Source organism: Ranitomeya imitator, chromosome 2, assembly GCF_032444005.1.
Source record: "Ranitomeya imitator isolate aRanImi1 chromosome 2, aRanImi1.pri, whole genome shotgun sequence".
Taxonomy (NCBI): Eukaryota; Metazoa; Chordata; class Amphibia; order Anura; family Dendrobatidae; genus Ranitomeya; species Ranitomeya imitator.
This window is the reverse complement of record NC_091283.1, coordinates 649,787,336-649,805,705: the sequence shown is the minus strand read 5'-3', so window position 1 is coordinate 649,805,705 and position 18,370 is coordinate 649,787,336. Positions and strand designations below refer to the sequence as shown.

General features: G+C 46.2%; 1 protein-coding gene across 2 annotated transcripts in view; it reads left to right on the top strand.

Moving 5' to 3' along the window:
- The first annotated feature begins 1,810 nt into the window (after positions 1-1,810).
- LOC138667060 (oocyte zinc finger protein XlCOF7.1-like) overlaps positions 1,811-18,370 on the top strand; it is a 69,049-nt gene continuing 52,489 nt past the window's right edge. The window contains exon 1 of one of the 2 annotated variants that reach the window (XM_069755307.1): positions 1,811-1,966. In XM_069755307.1, coding sequence (XP_069611408.1) covers positions 1,914-1,966 — 53 coding nt within the window. In that variant the 5' untranslated portion in view covers positions 1,811-1,913. The remainder of the gene's footprint in view (positions 1,967-18,370) is intronic. The other variant, XM_069755308.1, reaches the window with a different exon arrangement.

Here is an 18,370-nt window from a genome sequence, read left to right as displayed (position 1 = left end):
CCTGAACATGTACTATCCTGCCCCTGAACATGTACTATCGTGCCCTTGAACATGTACTATCGTGCCCCTGAACATGTGCTATCCCGCCCCTGAACATGTACTATCCCGGCCCTGAACATGTACTATCGTGCCCTTGAACATGTACTATCCTGCCCCTGAACATGTACTATCCTGGCCCTGAACAAGTGCTATCCTGCCCCTGAACATGTGCTATCCTGGCCCTTAACATGTGCTATCCTGGCCCTGAACAAGTGCTATCCTGGCCCTGAACAAGTGCTATCCTGGCCCTGAACATGTACTATCGTGCCCCTGAACATGTGCTATCGTGCCCCTGAACATGTGTTATCCTGCCCGAGCATGTGCTATCCTGCCCCTGAGCATGTGCTATCCTGCCCCTGAGCATGTGCTATCCTGCCCCTGAGCATGTGCTATCCTGCCCCTGAACATGTGCTATCCTGCCCCTGAGCATGCGCTATCCTGCCCCTGAACATGCGCTATCCTGCCCCTGAGCATGTGCTATCCTGCCCCTGAGCATGTGCTATCCTGCCCCTGAACATGTGCTATCCTGCCCCTGAGCATGTGCTATCCTGCCCCTGAGCATGTGCTATCCTGCCCCTGAGCATGTGCTATCTTGCCCCTGAACATGTATTATCCTGCCCCTGAACATGTGCTATCCTGCCCCTGAGCATGTGCTATCCTGCCCCTGAGCATGTGCTATCCTGCCCCTGAGCATGTGCTATCCTGCTCCTGAACACGTGCTATCCTGCCCCTGAACACGTGCTATCCTGCCCCTGAGCATGTGCTATCTTGCCCCTGAACATGTATTATCCTGCCCCTGAACACGTGCTATCCTGCCCCTGAACACGTGCTATCCTGCCCCTGAGCATGTGCTATCCTGCCCCTGAGCATGTGCTATCCTGCCCCTGAACATGTGCTATCCTGCCCCTGAGCATGTGCTATCCTGCCCCTGAACATGTGCTATCCTGCCCCTGAGCATGTGCTATCCTGCCCCTGAGCATGTGCTATCCTGCCCCTGAGAATGTGCTATCCTGCCCCTGAACATGTGCTATCCTGCCCCTGAGCATGTGCTATCCTGCCCCTGAGAATGTGCTATCCTGCCCCTGAACATGTGCTATCCTGCCCCTGAGCATGTGCTATCTTGCCCCTGAACATGTATTATCCTGCCCCTGAACACGTGCTATCCTGCCCCTGAGCACGTGCTATCCTGCCCCTGAGCACGTGCTATCCTGCCCCTGAGCACGTGCTATCCTGCCCCTGAGCACGTGCTATCCTGCCCCTGAGCACGTGCTATCCTGCCCCTGAACACGTGCTATCCTGCCCCTGAGCATGTGCTATCTTGCCCCTGAACATGTATTATCCTGCCCCTGAACACGTGCTATCCTGCCCCTGAACACGTGCTATCCTGCCCCTGAACACGTGCTATCCTGCCCCTGACCACATACTATCGTGCCCCTGACCATGTGCTATCCTGCCCCTGACCACATACTATCGTGCCCCTGACCATGTGCTATCCTGCCCCTGAGCCCACTTCCTGCAGATGTTCCTGCACCAGCAATGTTCCTTTCGGACTCTGGCTGTATGAATTCGCAGTTTGCTATACTGCAAAAAACAAAAGCAACGTTACCAATGGAAGCCTATGGGCAGCGTGCACACCAGTGAGGCTCATGCCGTAACGACGTGCCACAGCAACATAAAAATGCCCGGGCGCCCACACTGGAGTTCGCCTCATCATTTGTGCACGAGTCGGCTAGCCCATCTACAGAGCATGCGCAGAACACACCACACGCAGCGCTTCACAGAGAAAGTCCGGGGAAATCACAACACTGCGCAGGTCCGGATCACTTTACGGACAACCAGCTGCAACACTAAGTGATGCTAGGCCAACAGGTCACATGATCGACGTCGCCACAGTTCCTTTAGCGTGTTGGTTCGCCGCCAAGTATAGGTTAGTAGCGATGTAGGACTGCTAGTAGTCATTGCTGTACTGATGTATGTGGTGTATGTAACCATAGCATGTACACACAGTATGTATGTAACCATAGCATGTACACACAGCATGTACGTAACCATAGCATGTACACACAGCATGTACGTAACCATAGCATGTACACAGTATGTATGTAACCATAGCATGTACACACAGCATGTATGTAACCATAGCATGTACACACAGCATGTACGTAACCATAGCATGTACACACAGCATGTACGTAACCATAGCATGTACACACAGTATGTATGTAACCATAGCATGTACACACAGCATGTACGTAACCATAGCATGTACACACAGTATGTACGTAACCATAGCATGTACACAGTATGTATGTAACCATAGCATGTACACACAGTATGTATGTAACCATAGCATGTACACACAGTATATATATGTAACCATAGCATGTACACACAGTATGTACGTAACCATAGCATGTACACACAGCATGTACGTAACCATAGCATGTACACACAGTATGTATGTAACCATAGCATGTACACACAGTATGTATGTAACCATAGCATGTACACACAGCATGTATGTAACCATAGCATGTACACACAGTATGTACGTAACCATAGCATGTACACACAGTATGTACGTAACCATAGCATGTACACACAGTATGTACGTAACCATAGCATGTACACACAGTATGTACGTAACCATAGCATGTACACAGTATGTATGTAACCATAGCATGTACACAGTATGTATGTAACCATAGCATGTACACACAGTATGTACGTAACCATAGCATGTACACACAGTATGTACGTAACCATAGCATGTACACAGTATGTATGTAACCATAGCATGTACACAGTATGTATGTAACCATAGCATGTACACACAGTATGTACGTAACCATAGCATGTACACACAGTATGTATGTAACCATAGCATGTACACAGTATGTATGTAACCATAGCATGTACACACAGTATGTACGTAACCATAGCATGTACACAGTATGTATGTAACCATAGCATGTACACAGTATGTATGTAACCATAGCATGTACACACAGTATGTACGTAACCATAGCATGTACACACAGTATGTATGTAACCATAGCATGTACACAGTATGTATGTAACCATAGCATGTACACACAGTATGTACGTAACCATAGCATGTACACAGTATGTATGTAACCATAGCATGTACACAGTATGTATGTAACCATAGCATGTACACACAGTATGTACGTAACCATAGCATGTACACACAGTATGTATGTAACCATAGCATGTACACACAGTATGTATGTAACCATAGCATGTACACACAGTATGTATGTAACCATAGCATGTACACAGTATGTATGTAACCATAGCATGTACACACAGTATGTATGTAACCATAGCATGTACACACAGTATGTATGTAACCATAGCATGTACACACAGTATGTATGTAACCATAGCATGTATACACAGTATGTATGTAACCATAGCATGTACACACAGTATGTATGTAACCATAGCATGTACACACAGTATGTATGTAACCATAGCATGTACACACAGTATGTATGTAACCATAGCATGTACACACAGTATGTATGTAACCATAGCATGTACACACAGTATGTATGTAACCATAGCATGTACACACAGTATGTATGTAACCATATGTATGTACACACAGTATGTATGTAACCACATGTACACACCGTATGTATGTAACCGTATGTATGTAACCACTTGTATGTACACACCGTATGGATGTAACCACTTGTATGTACACACAGTATGGATGTAACTAGATGTATGCACACAAAGTACAGTGGGTGCAGAAAGTATTCAGACCCCTTTAAATTTTTCAACTCTTTGTTTCATTGCAGCCATTTGGTAAATTGAAAAAAGTTCATTTTGTTTCTCATTAACCCCTTTACCCCCAAGGGTGGTTTGCACGTTAATGACGAGCCAATTTTTACGGTTCTGACCACTGTCCCTTTATGAGGTTATAACTCTGGAACGCTTCAACGGATCCCAGTGATTCTGACATTGTTTTCTTGTGACATATTGTACTTCATGATAGTGGTAACATTTCTTTGATATTACCTGCGTTTATTTGTGGAAAAAAAACGGAAATTTGGCGAAAATTTTGGAAATTTCACAATTTTCCAACTTTGAATTTTTGTGCAATTAAATCACAGAGATATGTCACACAAAATACTTAATAAGTAACATTTCCCACATGTATACTTTACATCAGCACAATTTTGGAACCAAATATTTTTTTTGTTAGGGAGTTATAAGGGTTAAAAGTTGACCAGCAATTTCTCATTTTTACAACACCATTTTTTTCCCGTCTCCCATGACAGCACACCTGAGAGAGGGATCCGCCCAGTCGGGACAGGAAACCTACTGAAATAAAAGGGCGGTACCTCTCCCTCGCTTCAGTTGGGTTTCCTGTCCTGATGGGAACCCTTGTGCTGAATCACGGCGGCCGGCATATCTGCCGAAAGTAGTTCTTAAATTCCATAGGAGTCAAGAAATTGTGTTGCCCTCTTTCTGTAATAATCCCAAGAACCCAGGGGAAGAGAAATTTCATACGCTTGACGTAAGAAGAGCTATTTTGCAGTATACAGGTCCTTCTCAAAAAATTAGCATATAGTGTTAAATTTCATTATTTACCATAATGTAATGATTACAATTAAACTTTCATATATTATAGATTCATTATCCACCAACTGAAATTTGTCAGGTCTTTTATTGTTTTAATACTGATGATTTTGGCATACAACTCCTGATAACCCAAAAAACCTGTCTCAATAAATTAGCATATTTCACCCATCCAATCAAATAAAAGTGTGTTTTAATAACAAACAAAAAAACCAACAAATAATAATGTTCAGTTATGCACTCAATACTTGGTCGGGAATCCTTTGGCAGAAATGACTGCTTCAATGCGGCGTGGCATGGAGGCAATCAGCCTGTGACACTGCTGAGATGTTATGGAGGCCCAGGATGCTTCAATAGCGGCCTTAAGCTCATCCAGAGTGTTGGGTCTTGCGTCTCTCAACTTTCTCTTCACAATATCCCACAGATTCTCTATGGGGTTCAGGTCAGGAGAGTTGGCAGGCCAATTGAGCACAGTAATACCATGGTCAGTAAACCATTTACCAGTGGTTTTGGCACTGTGAGCAGGTGCCAGGTCATGCTGAAAAATGAAATCTTCATCTCCATAAAGCATTTCAGCCGATGGAAGCATGAAGTGCTCCAAAATCTCCTGATAGCTAGCTGCATTGACCCTGCCCTTGATGAACCACAGTGGACCAACACCAGCAGCTGACATGGCACCCCACACCATCACTGACTGTGGGTACTTGACACTGGACTTCAGGCATTTTGGCATTTCCTTCTCCGCAGTCTTCCTCCAGACTCTGGCACCTTGATTTCCGAATGACATGCAAAATTTGCTTTCATCAGAAAAAAGTACTTGGGACCACTTAGCAACAGTCCAGTGCTGCTTCTCTGTAGCTCAAAAGTGGCTTTACCTGGGGAATGCGGCACCTGTAGCCCATTTCCTGCACACGCCTGTGCACGGTGGCTCTGGATGTTTCCACACCAGACTCAGTCCACTGCTTCCTCAGGTTCCCCAAGGTCTGGAATCGGTCCTTCTCCACAATCTTCCTCAGGGTCCGGTCTCCTCTTCTCGTTGTACAGCGTTTTCTGCCACATTGTTTCCTTCCAACAGACTTACCATTGAGGTGCCTTGATACAGCACTCTGGGAACAGCCTATTTGTTGAGAAATTTCTTTCTGGGTCTTACCCTCTTGCTTGAGGGTGTCAATGATGGCCTTCTTGACATCTGTCAGGTCGCTAGTCTTACCCATGATGGGGGTTTTGAGTAATGAACCAGGCAGGGAGTTTATAAAAGCCTCAGGTATCTTTTGCATGTGTTTAGAGTTAATTAGTTGATTCAGAAGATTAGGGTAATAGGTCGTTTAGAGAACCTTTTCTTGATATGCTAATTTATTGAGACAGGTTTTTTGGGTTATCAGGAGTTGTATGCCAAAATCATCAGTATTAAAACAATAAAAGACCTGACAAATTTCAGTTGGTGGATAATGAATCTATAATATATGAAAGTTTAATTGTAATCATTACATTATGGTAAATAATGAAATTTAACACTATATGCTAATTTTTTGAGAAGGACCTGTATATCTCTGACTAGTCAGTGGAGGAAGGATCAATCCCTATTTATAGCTTTCCAGGGTAGTAGGAAGGGATATGGGGTATCCAAGGGTACTATTGCTAGGTGGATTAGGGAGGCCATTTCCTTATCCTATGCTTCTCGTGGTGCCCCGATCCCTGAAGGCATCAAGGCTCACTCCACCAGAGCCGTGGCTACTTCCTGGGCAGAAAAAGCAGAGGTATCGATTGATCAAATTTGTAAGGCCGCTACCTGGTCCTCACCGTCTACCTTCTTTAGACACTACCGGCTAGATCTATCCTCCTCAACTGACCTTACCTTTGGTAGAAGGGTGCTGCAAGCGGTGGTCCCTCCCTAAGGTGTTTCTTCTCCAAAAATCTCTCAGGTGTGCTGTCATGGGAGACGGGAAAACACCAAGGTTACTTACTGGTAGCCGGTTTTTCCGGAGCCCATGACAGCACCTGTATATTCCCTCCCTTTTTTCTCCCTTTGGTGTGCACTTTTAGTTGGGTGTTTTTGTTATTATTATGATGTGGTGGTGGTTTACCATGTGTACTAACCAAGGAGGCCTCTCATGCTTTGAAAACCAACTGAAGCGAGGGAGAGGTACCGCCCTTTTATTTCAGTAGGTTTCCTGTCCCGACTGGGCGGATCCCTCTCTCAGGTGTGCTGTCATGGGCTCCGGAAAAACCGGCTACCAGTAAGTAACCTTGGTGTATTTTAGGGACCACATCTCATTTGAAGTCATTTTGAGGGGTCTATATGACAGAAAATACCCAAGTGTGACACTATTCTAAAAACTGCACCCCTCAAGGTTCTCAAAACCACATTCAAGAAGTTTATTAACCCTTCAGGTGTTTCACAGGAATTTTTGGAATGTTTAAATAAAAATTAACATTTAACTTTTTCACAAAAAATTTACTTCAGCTCCAATTTGATTTATTTTACCAAGGGTTACAGGAGAAAGTGGACCCCAAACGTTGTTGTACAATTTGTCCTGAGTATGCCGATACCCCATAAGTGGAGGTAAACCACTGTTTGGGCGCATGACAGAGCTCGGAAGCGAAGGAGCGCCATTTGACTTTTCAATGCAAAATTGACAGGAATTGAGATGGGACGCCATGTTGCGTTTGGAGAGCCACTGATGTGCCTAAACATTGAAACCCCCCACAAGTGACACCATTTTGGAAAGTAGACCCCCTAAGGAACTTATCTAGAGGTGTGGTGAGCACTATGACCCACCAAGTGCTTCACAGAAGTTTATAATGCAGAACCGTAAAAATAAAAAAATCATATTTTTCACAAAAGTGATCTTTTTGCCCCCAATTTTTTTATTTTCCCAATGGTAAGAGAAGAAATTGGACCACAAAAGTTGTTGTACAATTTGTCCTGAGTACTCTGATACCCCATATGTGGGGGTAAACCACTGTTTGGGCGCATGAGAGAGCTCGGAAGGGAAGGAGCGCCGTTTGACTTTTCAATGCAAAATTGACAGGAATTGAGATGGGACGCCATGTTGCGTTTGGAGGGCCACTGATGTGCCTAAACATTGAAACCCCCCACAAGTGACACCATTTTGGAAAGTAGACCCCCTAAGGAACTTATTTAGATGTGTGGTGAGCACTTTGACCCACCAAAAGCTTTACAGAAGTTTATAATGCAGAGCCGTAAAAATAAAACAAAAATTTTTTTCCCACAAAAATTATTTTTTAGCCCCCAGTTTTGTATTTTCCCGAGGGTAACAGGAGAAATTGGACCCCAAAAGTTGTGCAATTTGTCCTGAGTGCGCTGATACCCTATATGTGGGGGGGAACCACCGTTTGGGCGCATGGGAGGGCTCGGAAGGGAAGGAGCGCCATTTGGAATACAGACTTAGATGGAATGGTCTGCAGGCGTCACATTGCGTTTGCAGAGCCCCTAATGTACCTAAACAGTAGAAACCCCCCACAAGTGACCCCATATTGGAAACTAGACCCCCCCAAGGAACTTATCTAGATGTGTTGTGAGAACTTTGAGCCCCCAAGTGTTTCACTACAGTTTATAACGCAGAGCCGTGAAAATAAAAAATCTTTTTTTTCCCACAAAAATTATTTTTTAGCCCCCAGTTTTGTATTTTCCCAAGGGTAACAGGAGAAATTGGACCCCCCAAAAGTTGTTGTCCAATTTGTCCTGAGTACGCTGATACCCCATATGTTGGGGTAAACTCCTGTTTGGGCACACGGGAGAGCTCGGAAGGGAAGGAGCACTGTTTTACTTTTTCAACGCAGAATTGGCTGGAATTGAGATCGGATGCCATGTCGCGTTTGGAGAGCCCCTGATGTGCCTAAACAATGGAAACCCCCCAATTATAACTGAAACCCTAATACAAAGACACCCCTAACCCTAATTCCAACGGTAACCCTAACCACACCTCTAACCCAGACACACCCCTAACCGTAAATGTAATCCAAACCCTAACTTTAGCCCCAACCCTAACTGTAGCCTTAACCCTAACTGTAGCCTTAACCCTAACTGTAGCCTTAACCCTAACTGTAGCCTTAACCCTAACTGTAGCCTTAACCCTAGCCCTAACCCTAGCCCTAACCCTAATGGGAAAATGGAAATAAATACATTTTTTTTTATTTTTCCCTAACTAAGGGGGTGATGAAGGGGGGTTTGATTTACTTTTATAGCGGGTTTTTAGCTGATTTTTATGATTGGCAGCCGTCACACACTGAAAGACGCTTTTTATTGCAAAAAATATTTTTTGCGTTACCACATTTTGAGAGCTATAATTTTTCCATATTTGAGTCCACAGAGTCATGTGAGGTCTTGTTTTTTGCGGGACAAGTTGACGTTTTTATTGGTAACATTTTCGGGCACGTGACATTTTTTTGATCGCTTTTTATTCCGATTTTTGTGAAGCAGAATGACCAAAAACCAGCTATTCATGAATTTCTTTTGGGGGAGGCGTTTATACCGTTCCGCGTTTGGTAAAATTAATAAAGCAGTTTTATTCTTCGGGTCAGTACGATTACAGCGATACCTCATTTATATCATTTTTTTTATGTTTTGGCGCTTTTATACGATAAAAACTATAATATATAAAAAAAAATATTTTTGCATCTCTTTATTCTGAGGACTATAACTTTTTTTATTTTTTTGCTGATGATGCTGTATGGCGGCTCGTTTTTTGCGGGACAAGATGACGCTTTCAGCGGTACCATGGTTATTTAGATCTGTCTTTTTGATCGCGTGTTATTCCACTTTTTGTTCGTCGGTATGATAATAAAGGGTTGTTTTCTCTAGTAACCTTCCACGACGGCATACGGAGGTTGCCTCTTTGCCCTAATGGGGAACAGGAAATGGAGAGGTTAAAAGGCCCTCCCACCTCCCTCTCACCAGTGTCTTTCCTGTTCCCCATGGGACAGGAGAGGTTTACTTCGTATGCAGTGGTGGCCGGTAACTACTGCTATGCAGGCTCTGCCTAAAAATTATAACCGGGCAGCATGGGGTCGTTTCTTACCTCCCCTTCCCGCTTATGCTGCTCCCGTCGCGCCGCGCTGCGGTGTCCTCGGGACCTGGTCCTAGCCTTCCCGCGCCCCCGTGAGGGCAAAGCAGGCTAGTGTTCCTATCCGGAGTCCTCCTGGAGCTCTCCGGTGTCCTCTCCTCCACATGCCGCTGGCAACCCGGAAGTGATCGCGCGCGTCACTTCCGGTCTTCTCTGGGCGCCTAGAGGCACTTCCGCCGGCGGCATCTCGTGCAGGACGGCGTCCTCCACCCTGGGCCATGGAGGGGAGGAGGAATTCCAATCGCTGGGGGCTGGGACATGCCTTAGAGCATAAAACCTGCCAGAAGACGTCGCAGGTAAGACTATCCTATCATGGAGAGCAGTACCTGCCCTGCACTTGCAGAGCCCAGCGCTGCCCCTGCCACAGTAAGTGTTGCAGGGACAAGGGGTCCTTAGATGGTATTTTTGGGATATTACTATTAGCATGACTCTCTCTCCCCTCTCATTGCAGGGAGAAAAGTCTACCCCCAAAACTACTACAAAAAAGAAGTGTGCCATCTGTAACGTTAAGCTGCCACCAACTTGGGAGAAAAAACTCTGCAAGACCTGTACTGACAAGATTGTCAGGGCAGAGCAACCTTCTTTATTAGAAGAAATACGCTCCTTGGTCAAACAAGAGGTGCAATCCTCCCTAGCGGCCTTTACCCCCCCACCCCCACAGCCACCCTCCCCAGCTAAAAAAAGGAAAATCCAGGAGGAGGATTCTGAATCCGAATCAGACCTCTCCTATGCCTCATCCTCGGGTAGACGGGAGGAACCTACGTCCCCTATAACCTCTGAAGTTCGGAAATACCTTTTCTCTTCAGAATGGGTTGAGGATTTAGTAGCTGCTGTACGCAGTACTATGGGGCTGGAGGAAGAGCCAGAACCACAGTCCATACAGGACCAGATGTTTGGCGGTATATCCAAGGGTAAACGGGTGGGGTTCCCGATCCACTCAAATATATCTGATATGATCGATCAGGAGTGGGAACTTCCTGAAAAACGTCTCAGTACTCCATCTGAGATGAAGCATAGATTCCCCTTAGAAGGAGATCTGACTAAATGGGATGTTCCGAAAGTTGATTCACAGGTGGCAAGAGTGGCTAAAAGAACGGCTCTTCCATTCGAAGACTCGTCTCAATTGAAAGACCCGATGGACAGAAAAATTGAAAGTCTGTTAAAAAAATCGTGGGAAACCTCCTCGGTAGCCCTCAAAGCCAACATTGCTTCAACCTGCGTGGCTAGAGCACTTTTTCGTTGGTTAGGTGAACTAGAATCTCATATATCCCAAGGTACATCTAGGGCTGAATTATTGGAATCACTACCCAGTCTCCTTAGAGCCACGGGTTTCCTAGCAGACTCTTCTATGGAAACCATCAGAATTGCTGCCAGGTCATTAGTACAGACCAATTCGGCTAGAAGGGCGCTTTGGTTAAAAATGTGGTCTGGTGACATCACCTCCAAGGCCAAATTATGCGCCATACCATTTAAAGGTAATTATGTCTTCGGACCTTCCCTGGATGACATCTTGGAGAAGGCAACCGATAAAAAGAAAGCCCTCCCAGAGCAAAAAACTCCCAAAAAGAAGTTTTTTCGTCCCTTTCAGGGCCAAACCTCTCAGAGAGGGAAAGGCAAGTCTGGGAGATGGAGTTACCCGAAGGGAGGCGGGAGAAACATCCTTATCCCTCAGCAACAGCAGCAGCAGTCTCAACAAGAGAAGCGGTGACTTCGACCCGGTGGGGGGGAGACTCTCAGATTTTATTCCCCAGTGGCAAAAAATTACCAATTTCTCCTGGGTCCTCAAGGTCATCGAAGAGGGTCTTCTAATAGAACTCATCTCCTCTCCCCCACGGGGTCTAAAAATCACCTCCCTTCCCTCCATGAAAGACCAGTCCACTCTAGAGTCGGGTCTCAGGACCCTGAAGATGTCAAATGTGATATCACAGGTTCCGGAATCCGAGAAGGATCGGGGACACTACTCTCGTCTATTTCTGGTTCCCAAACCATCGGGCGAGTCCCGTATTATTATAAATCTGAAGGGCCTCAACCGGCATGTCAAATACCGGAAATTCAAGATGGAATCAGTGAAAAATGCGATTCCCTTGATAAGCCCGCACTCCTACATGGCCACTATCGATTTGAAAGATGCTTACTTTCACATCCCCATTCATCAGAGGCATCGCCAATATCTCAAGTTTGCAGTGCAGAAGGGACATATGATAGAACACTATCAGTTCAACGTCCTTCCATTTGGGATCTCCTCTGCTCCAAGAGTTTTTTCCAAAGTAATGGGGGAAGTAGTCTCCTTCATCCGGAGGCAAGGCGTCTGTATAGTGCCATACCTAGACGACCTTTTATTAGTGGCTCCCACCAAACAATCTCTGGAGTCTCATGTATCAAAGACCCTCGATATTCTGACATCTCTGGGATGGGTGCCGAATGTAGAGAAATCTCACCTACGACCCTCCAAATGCAGAAAATTCCTGGGAGTTCTTCTGGACTCTGCAAGACAAATGTCCTTCCTCCCTTTGGAACATCGTCTAACTCTACTATCAAAAGTCAAGATGTTCAGAGACACCAGATCTCCTACAATCAGAGAAGGCATGTCTCTACTAGGATCGATGACAGCTTGCATCCAATCGGTACCCTGGGCCCAAGCCCATTCCAGGATTCTTCAGGCACATATCCTACAGAATTGGAATGGTCAGCCCAGTTCTTTGAACAGGAGACTATACACACTGGGCTGTGTCAAGGCCTCTCTGGCATGGTGGATGACTCCGAAAAATTTACAAAAAGGAGTCAGTTGGTCTCAGATTCCTCTAACTACGGTCACAACAGATGCCAGCAAAAGAGGCTGGGGGGCCATGATAAATCACACACCTCTCCAAGGGCTCTGGGATCAATCGACGAGCAGAAAATCATCCAACTACAGAGAGCTAAAAGCTGTAGAGGAAGCCCTCCTGATGGGGGGTCATCTTATCAAGGGACATCATGTCCGAATATATTCGGACAATGTGACCACGGTGGCTCACATCAGACATCAGGGCAGTTCAAAAAACAACAACCTGAAGAAACTATCTGCCAGAATATGTTCCTGGGCAGAAAGACATCTGTTATCCCTGACAGCAGTTCACCTGAAAGGCTCATCCAACACTCAGGCGGATTATCTAAGCCGTCAGGACATTCACCCTGGGGAATGGGGTTTGAGCAACCAAAGTTTCGAAATGCTGGTGGACAAATGGGGTCTTCCAGAAATCGACCTTTTTGCATCTCGGCAAAATGCGAAAGTCGAAGCATTCTTCTCCCTAAACCCCAGAGACGGCTCCAGAGGAGTGGATGCATTGGCCCAGGAATGGAATTTTCGACTGGCATATGCGTTTCCACCAATTCCGTTATTGGCAAAGGTCTTGCAGAAGATTCGGGAAGAACGTACACCAACTATATTGGTAGCTCCTTTGTGGCCAAAGAGGAGTTGGTACAACCTGATTGTGGAATTACAAGTGGATGGGCCATTCCAGTTTCCGATGGAAGAAAATCTTCTCTCTCAAGGACCAATACATCTCCTAGACGTCCACAAATGGAATCTGGCGGCATGGCTACTGAAGCCCAGGTGTTGAGAGCCAAAGGACTATCAGAAGCAGTGGTTTCCACACTTCAAAAATCAAGGAAACCGGTGACCATTGCTATATATAATAAAATCTGGAAGAAATTCTCATCCTTTTGTCTTCCCGAAGTACCAGATCCTCTTAATCCAAATCTGTCGCAAATTCTAGATTTTTTACAAAAAGGCCTAGAAATAGGCCTCAGGCCGAGTACCCTAAAAGTACAAGTTTCCGCACTCAGTTCAATATTTGACCAGGATCTGGCAAATCATCGCTGGATTAAGAGGTTCATGACATCAGCCTCTAGGATGAATCCTAAAAAACAAATAACAGTACCTTTATGGGACCTGAACCTGGTATTACAAGGACTTACAGGTGCACCCTTTGAACCATTATCCTCCTGCTCGCAGAAAAATCTGATTTATAAAACAATTTTTCTAGTGGCCATTACCTCAGCAAGGAGGGTAGGAGAATTACAGGCTCTCTCAATGAGAGAACCATACTTGTCTATCCGTGATGACTCTATAATACTGCGCCTTGACCCCTCCTTTCTTCCAAAGGTCGTATCAGATTTCCACCGCTCTCAGGAAATCATTTTACCTTCTTTTTGCCAGAATCCAACAAATCCAAAAGAAGAGAAATTTCATACTCTGGATGTCAGACGCATTGTATTATTTCACCTAGAGCAGACCAGCTCGTACAGAATTGATCAGAATCTGTTTGTCCATCCATCAGGACAAAATAAAGGAAAGAAAGTAGCAAAAAGCACTATTGCCAACTGGATAAAGAAAGCAATAGCAGAAGCATATCTCGCTCAAGATAAAACTCCTCCAGTAGGAATCAAGGCTCATTCGACTAGATCAACCTCAGTCTCTTGGGCAGAAAGAGCAGGTGCATCAACAGAGCAAATCTGCAGGGCAGCCACGTGGTCTTCGTTGCATACTTTCGCCAGACATTACAGACTAGACGTAATGTCCAACAAGGATTTAGTCTTCGGCCGGAAAGTTCTCCAGGCTGTTGTCCCTCCCTAGCGCCAATATTAGTTGGTATTCCTCCGTATGCCGTCGTGGAAGGTTACTAGAGAAAATAGAATTATTCTTACCGTTAATTCGGTTTCTAGGAACCTTCCACGACGGCGCTAGTTCCCTCCCTATATACTCCTGGATTAAAATCTGGGATTTAAGGTAAACCGGTGCTATGGTTTTCAGTTATAAGTCACTGGTGAGAGGGAGGTGGGAGGGCCTTTTAACCTCTCCATTTCCTGTTCCCCATTAGGGCAAAGAGGCAACCTCCGTATGCCGTCGTGGAAGGTTCCTAGAAACCGAATTAACGGTAAGAATAATTCTATTTTTTTGCCTTGTTTTTTTTTTTTTTTTTCTTATGGTATTTACTGAAGGGGTTAACTAGTGGGACAGTGTTATAGGTCGGGTCGTTACGGACGTGGCGATACTAAATATGTGTACTTTTATTGGTTTTTTTTATTATTTAGATAAAGAAATGTATTTATGGGAATAATATATATATTTTTTTTTTCATTATTTAGGTTGTTTTTTTTTACACATTTGGAAATTTTATTTTTTACTTTTTTACTTTGTCCCAGGGGTTGACATCACAGATCGGTGATCTGACAGTTTGCACAGCACTCTGTCAGATCACCGATCTGTCTCAGAGCGCTGCAGGCTTACCAAGCGCCTGCTCTGAGCAGGCGCTTGGTAAGCCACCTCCCTCCCTGCAGGACTCGGATGCCGCGGCCATCTTGGATCCGGGCCTGGAGCAGGGAGGGAGGTAAGAGACCCTCGCAGCAACGCGATCACATCGCGTTGCTGCGGGGGTCTCAGGGAAGCATGCAGGGAGCCCCCTCCCTGCGCGATGCTTCCCTGCACCGCCGGCACACCGCGATCATGTTTGATCGCGGTGTTCCGGGGGTTAATGTGCCGGGGGCGGTTCGTGACCGCTTCTGGCACATAGTGCCGGATGTCAGCTGCGATATGCAGATGACACCCAGCCGCGATCGGCCGCGCTCCCCCCGTGAGCGCGGCCGATCGCCCTGGACGTACTATTCCATCCTTGGGAAGTAGGGCCCACCCCACATGGACGGAATAGTACGTCCATTGGCAGAAAGGGGTGAATTAAACACAGCTGGACTCCAATGAAGGAGTAGAACCATTTCAAGGAGGATCACAAGGAAATGGACAGCATGTGACTTAAAGGGAACCTGTCACCCTCCCCCAGGGCCTATTAAAGTAAAAGAGCCACCTTCAGCAGCATTAAGGCTGTGAAGGTGGCTCTTATGTTTATTATCTCTAGGAACGCTGAAATAATGACTTTTATAAATTTCCCGCCATACCTCTATTGAGTCAGGGAGGTATGTTTTCTCCCCCTGACTCAGCCGCCTCGCACCCGTCCATCATCCCCCGTCTTGCCTCCGGGCACCGCCTCCTCTCTTTGTCATGGCGTCACCGTTGCCTTATTGTAGCGGAGGCCCCAGATCCGTGTGTTATGATGTATTCACACTGCGGGGCTGGGAATCTGGCGCCTCATCAGTGGAGCTGGTCACCATGCTCCATTGAAGATAGTGCCGATGTTTCATGGGATTTGAGACCTCTGGTCCGTAATATGGTCTTTGGATGGAATAAGTTATGTGCAAGAATGATCACTCACATCCAAGCTAGTGTGAACAGGCGCCAACCAAAAAAACATGTAAGTTGAAAAACGATAAAGGTTTCACCATTATTTACCAAGAATGATTACCCTAGAACATTGAAAATGCATTACTGCCATAGAAAATAGGAAAAAAAAGTGCTATATATTGTACACACGAAATATTTTCAACTTACCGTATATACTCGAGTATAAGCCGACCCGAGTATAAGCCGACCCCCCCTAATTTTGCCACAAAAAACTGAGAAAACTTAATGACTCGAGTATAAGCCTAGGGTGGAAAATGCAGCAGCTACCGGTAAATTTCAAAAGTAAAAATAGATACCAATAAAAGTAAAATTAATTGAGACATCAGAAGGTTAAGTGTTTTTGAATATCCATATTGAATCAGGAGCCCCATATAATGCTCCATAAAGTTTGATGGGCCCCATTAGATGCTCCATATTAAAATATGCTCCATATTAAAATATGCCCCATATAATGCTGCATAAAGGGTAATAAGGGCCCCATAAGATGCTCCATAGAGATATTTGCCCTATATAGTGCTGCACAAGTGTTATGGCCCCATAAGATGCTCCGTACAGTCACTTGCCCCATATAGTGCTGCACAAGTGTTATGGCCCCATACAGATGCTCCGCACAGCTACTTGCCCCATATAATGCTGCACAAGTGTTATGGCCCCATTATAGTGCTCCGTACAGCCACTTGCCCCATATAGTGCTGCACAAGTATGGCCCCATAAGATGTTCTGCACAGCTACTTGCCCCATATAATGCTGCACAAGTATGGCCCCATAAGATGCTCTGCACAGCCACTTGCCCCATATAGTGCTGCACAAGTATGGCCCCATAAGATGCTCTGCAGAGCCATTTGCCCCATATAGTGCTGCACAAGTATGTCCCCATAAGATGCTCTGCACAGCTACTTGCCCCATATAGTGCTGCACAAGTATGGCCCCATAAGATGCTCTGCACAGCTACTTGCCCCATATAGTGCTGCACAAGTATGGCCCCATAAGATGCTCTGCACAGCTACTTGCCCCATATAATGCTGCACAAGTATGGCCCCATAAGATGCTCTGCACAGCCACTTGCCCCATATAGTGCTGCACAAGTATGGCCCCATAAGATGCTCTGCACAGCTACTTGCCCCATATAGTGCTGCACAAGTATGGCCCCATAAGATGCTCTGCACAGCTTCTTGCCCCATATAGTGCTGCACAAGTATGGCCCCATAAGATGCTCTGTACAGCTACTTGCCCCATATAATGCTGCACAAGTATGGCCCCATAAGATGCTCTGCACAGCCACTTGCCCCATATAGTGCTGCACAAGTATGGCCCCATAAGATGCTCTGCACAGTCACTTGCCCCATATAGTGCTGCACAAGTATGGCCCCATAAGATGCTCTGCACAGCTACTTGCCCCATATAGTGCTGCACAAGTATGGCCCCATAAGATGCTCTGCACAGCTACTTGCCCCATATAATGCTGCACAAGTATGGCCCCATAAGATGCTCTGCACAGCCACTTGCCCCATATAGTGCTGCACAAGTATGGCCCCATAAGATGCTCTGCACAGCTACTTGCCCCATATAGTGCTGCACAAGTATGGCCCCATAAGATGCTCTGCACAGCTACTTGCCCCATATAGTGCTGCACAAGTATGGCCCCATAAGATGCTCTGTACAGCTACTTGCCCCATATAATGCTGCACAAGTATGGCCCCATAAGATGCTCTGCACAGCCACTTGCCCCATATAGTGCTGCACAAGTATGGCCCCATAAGATGCTCTGCACAGTCACTTGCCCCATATGCTGTGGCTGCCATAAAATAAAAAATCACATACTCACCTCTCCGTCGCTCAGGACCCCGGCACTGTCACCTGCTCCTCGTGCGGCTCCGTCTTCGGCACTGGCGTTCAGCAGAGGGCGCGCACTGACTACGTCACCGCGCCCTCTTACCTGAGCGTCACTGCTGAAGACAGCGACACCCGGACCGAGGAGCAGGTGACTATCGCGCAGCGCAGCGCTCCCCCTCCCCATGTACTTACCTGGTCCTGGCGCTGCGTCCCTGCTTCTTCCCCCGCGCTGCATCTTCTTCCTGTATTGAGCAGGCAGCGTCACCGCTCATATACAGTAATGAATATGCGGCTCCACCTCTATGGGGGGTGGAGCCGCATATTCATTACTGTATCTGAGCGGTGCCATGTGACCGCTCAATACAGGAAAAAGATGCAGCGCTGGAAGAAGCAGGGACTGCAGGGACCGCCCCGGAGCAGGTAAGTATAATTAGACAGCCCCCGCTCCCTCTCCCGTGCCGACCCCCGGGTATGACTCGAATATAAGCCGAGAGGGGGACTTTCAGTCCAAAAAAATGGGCTG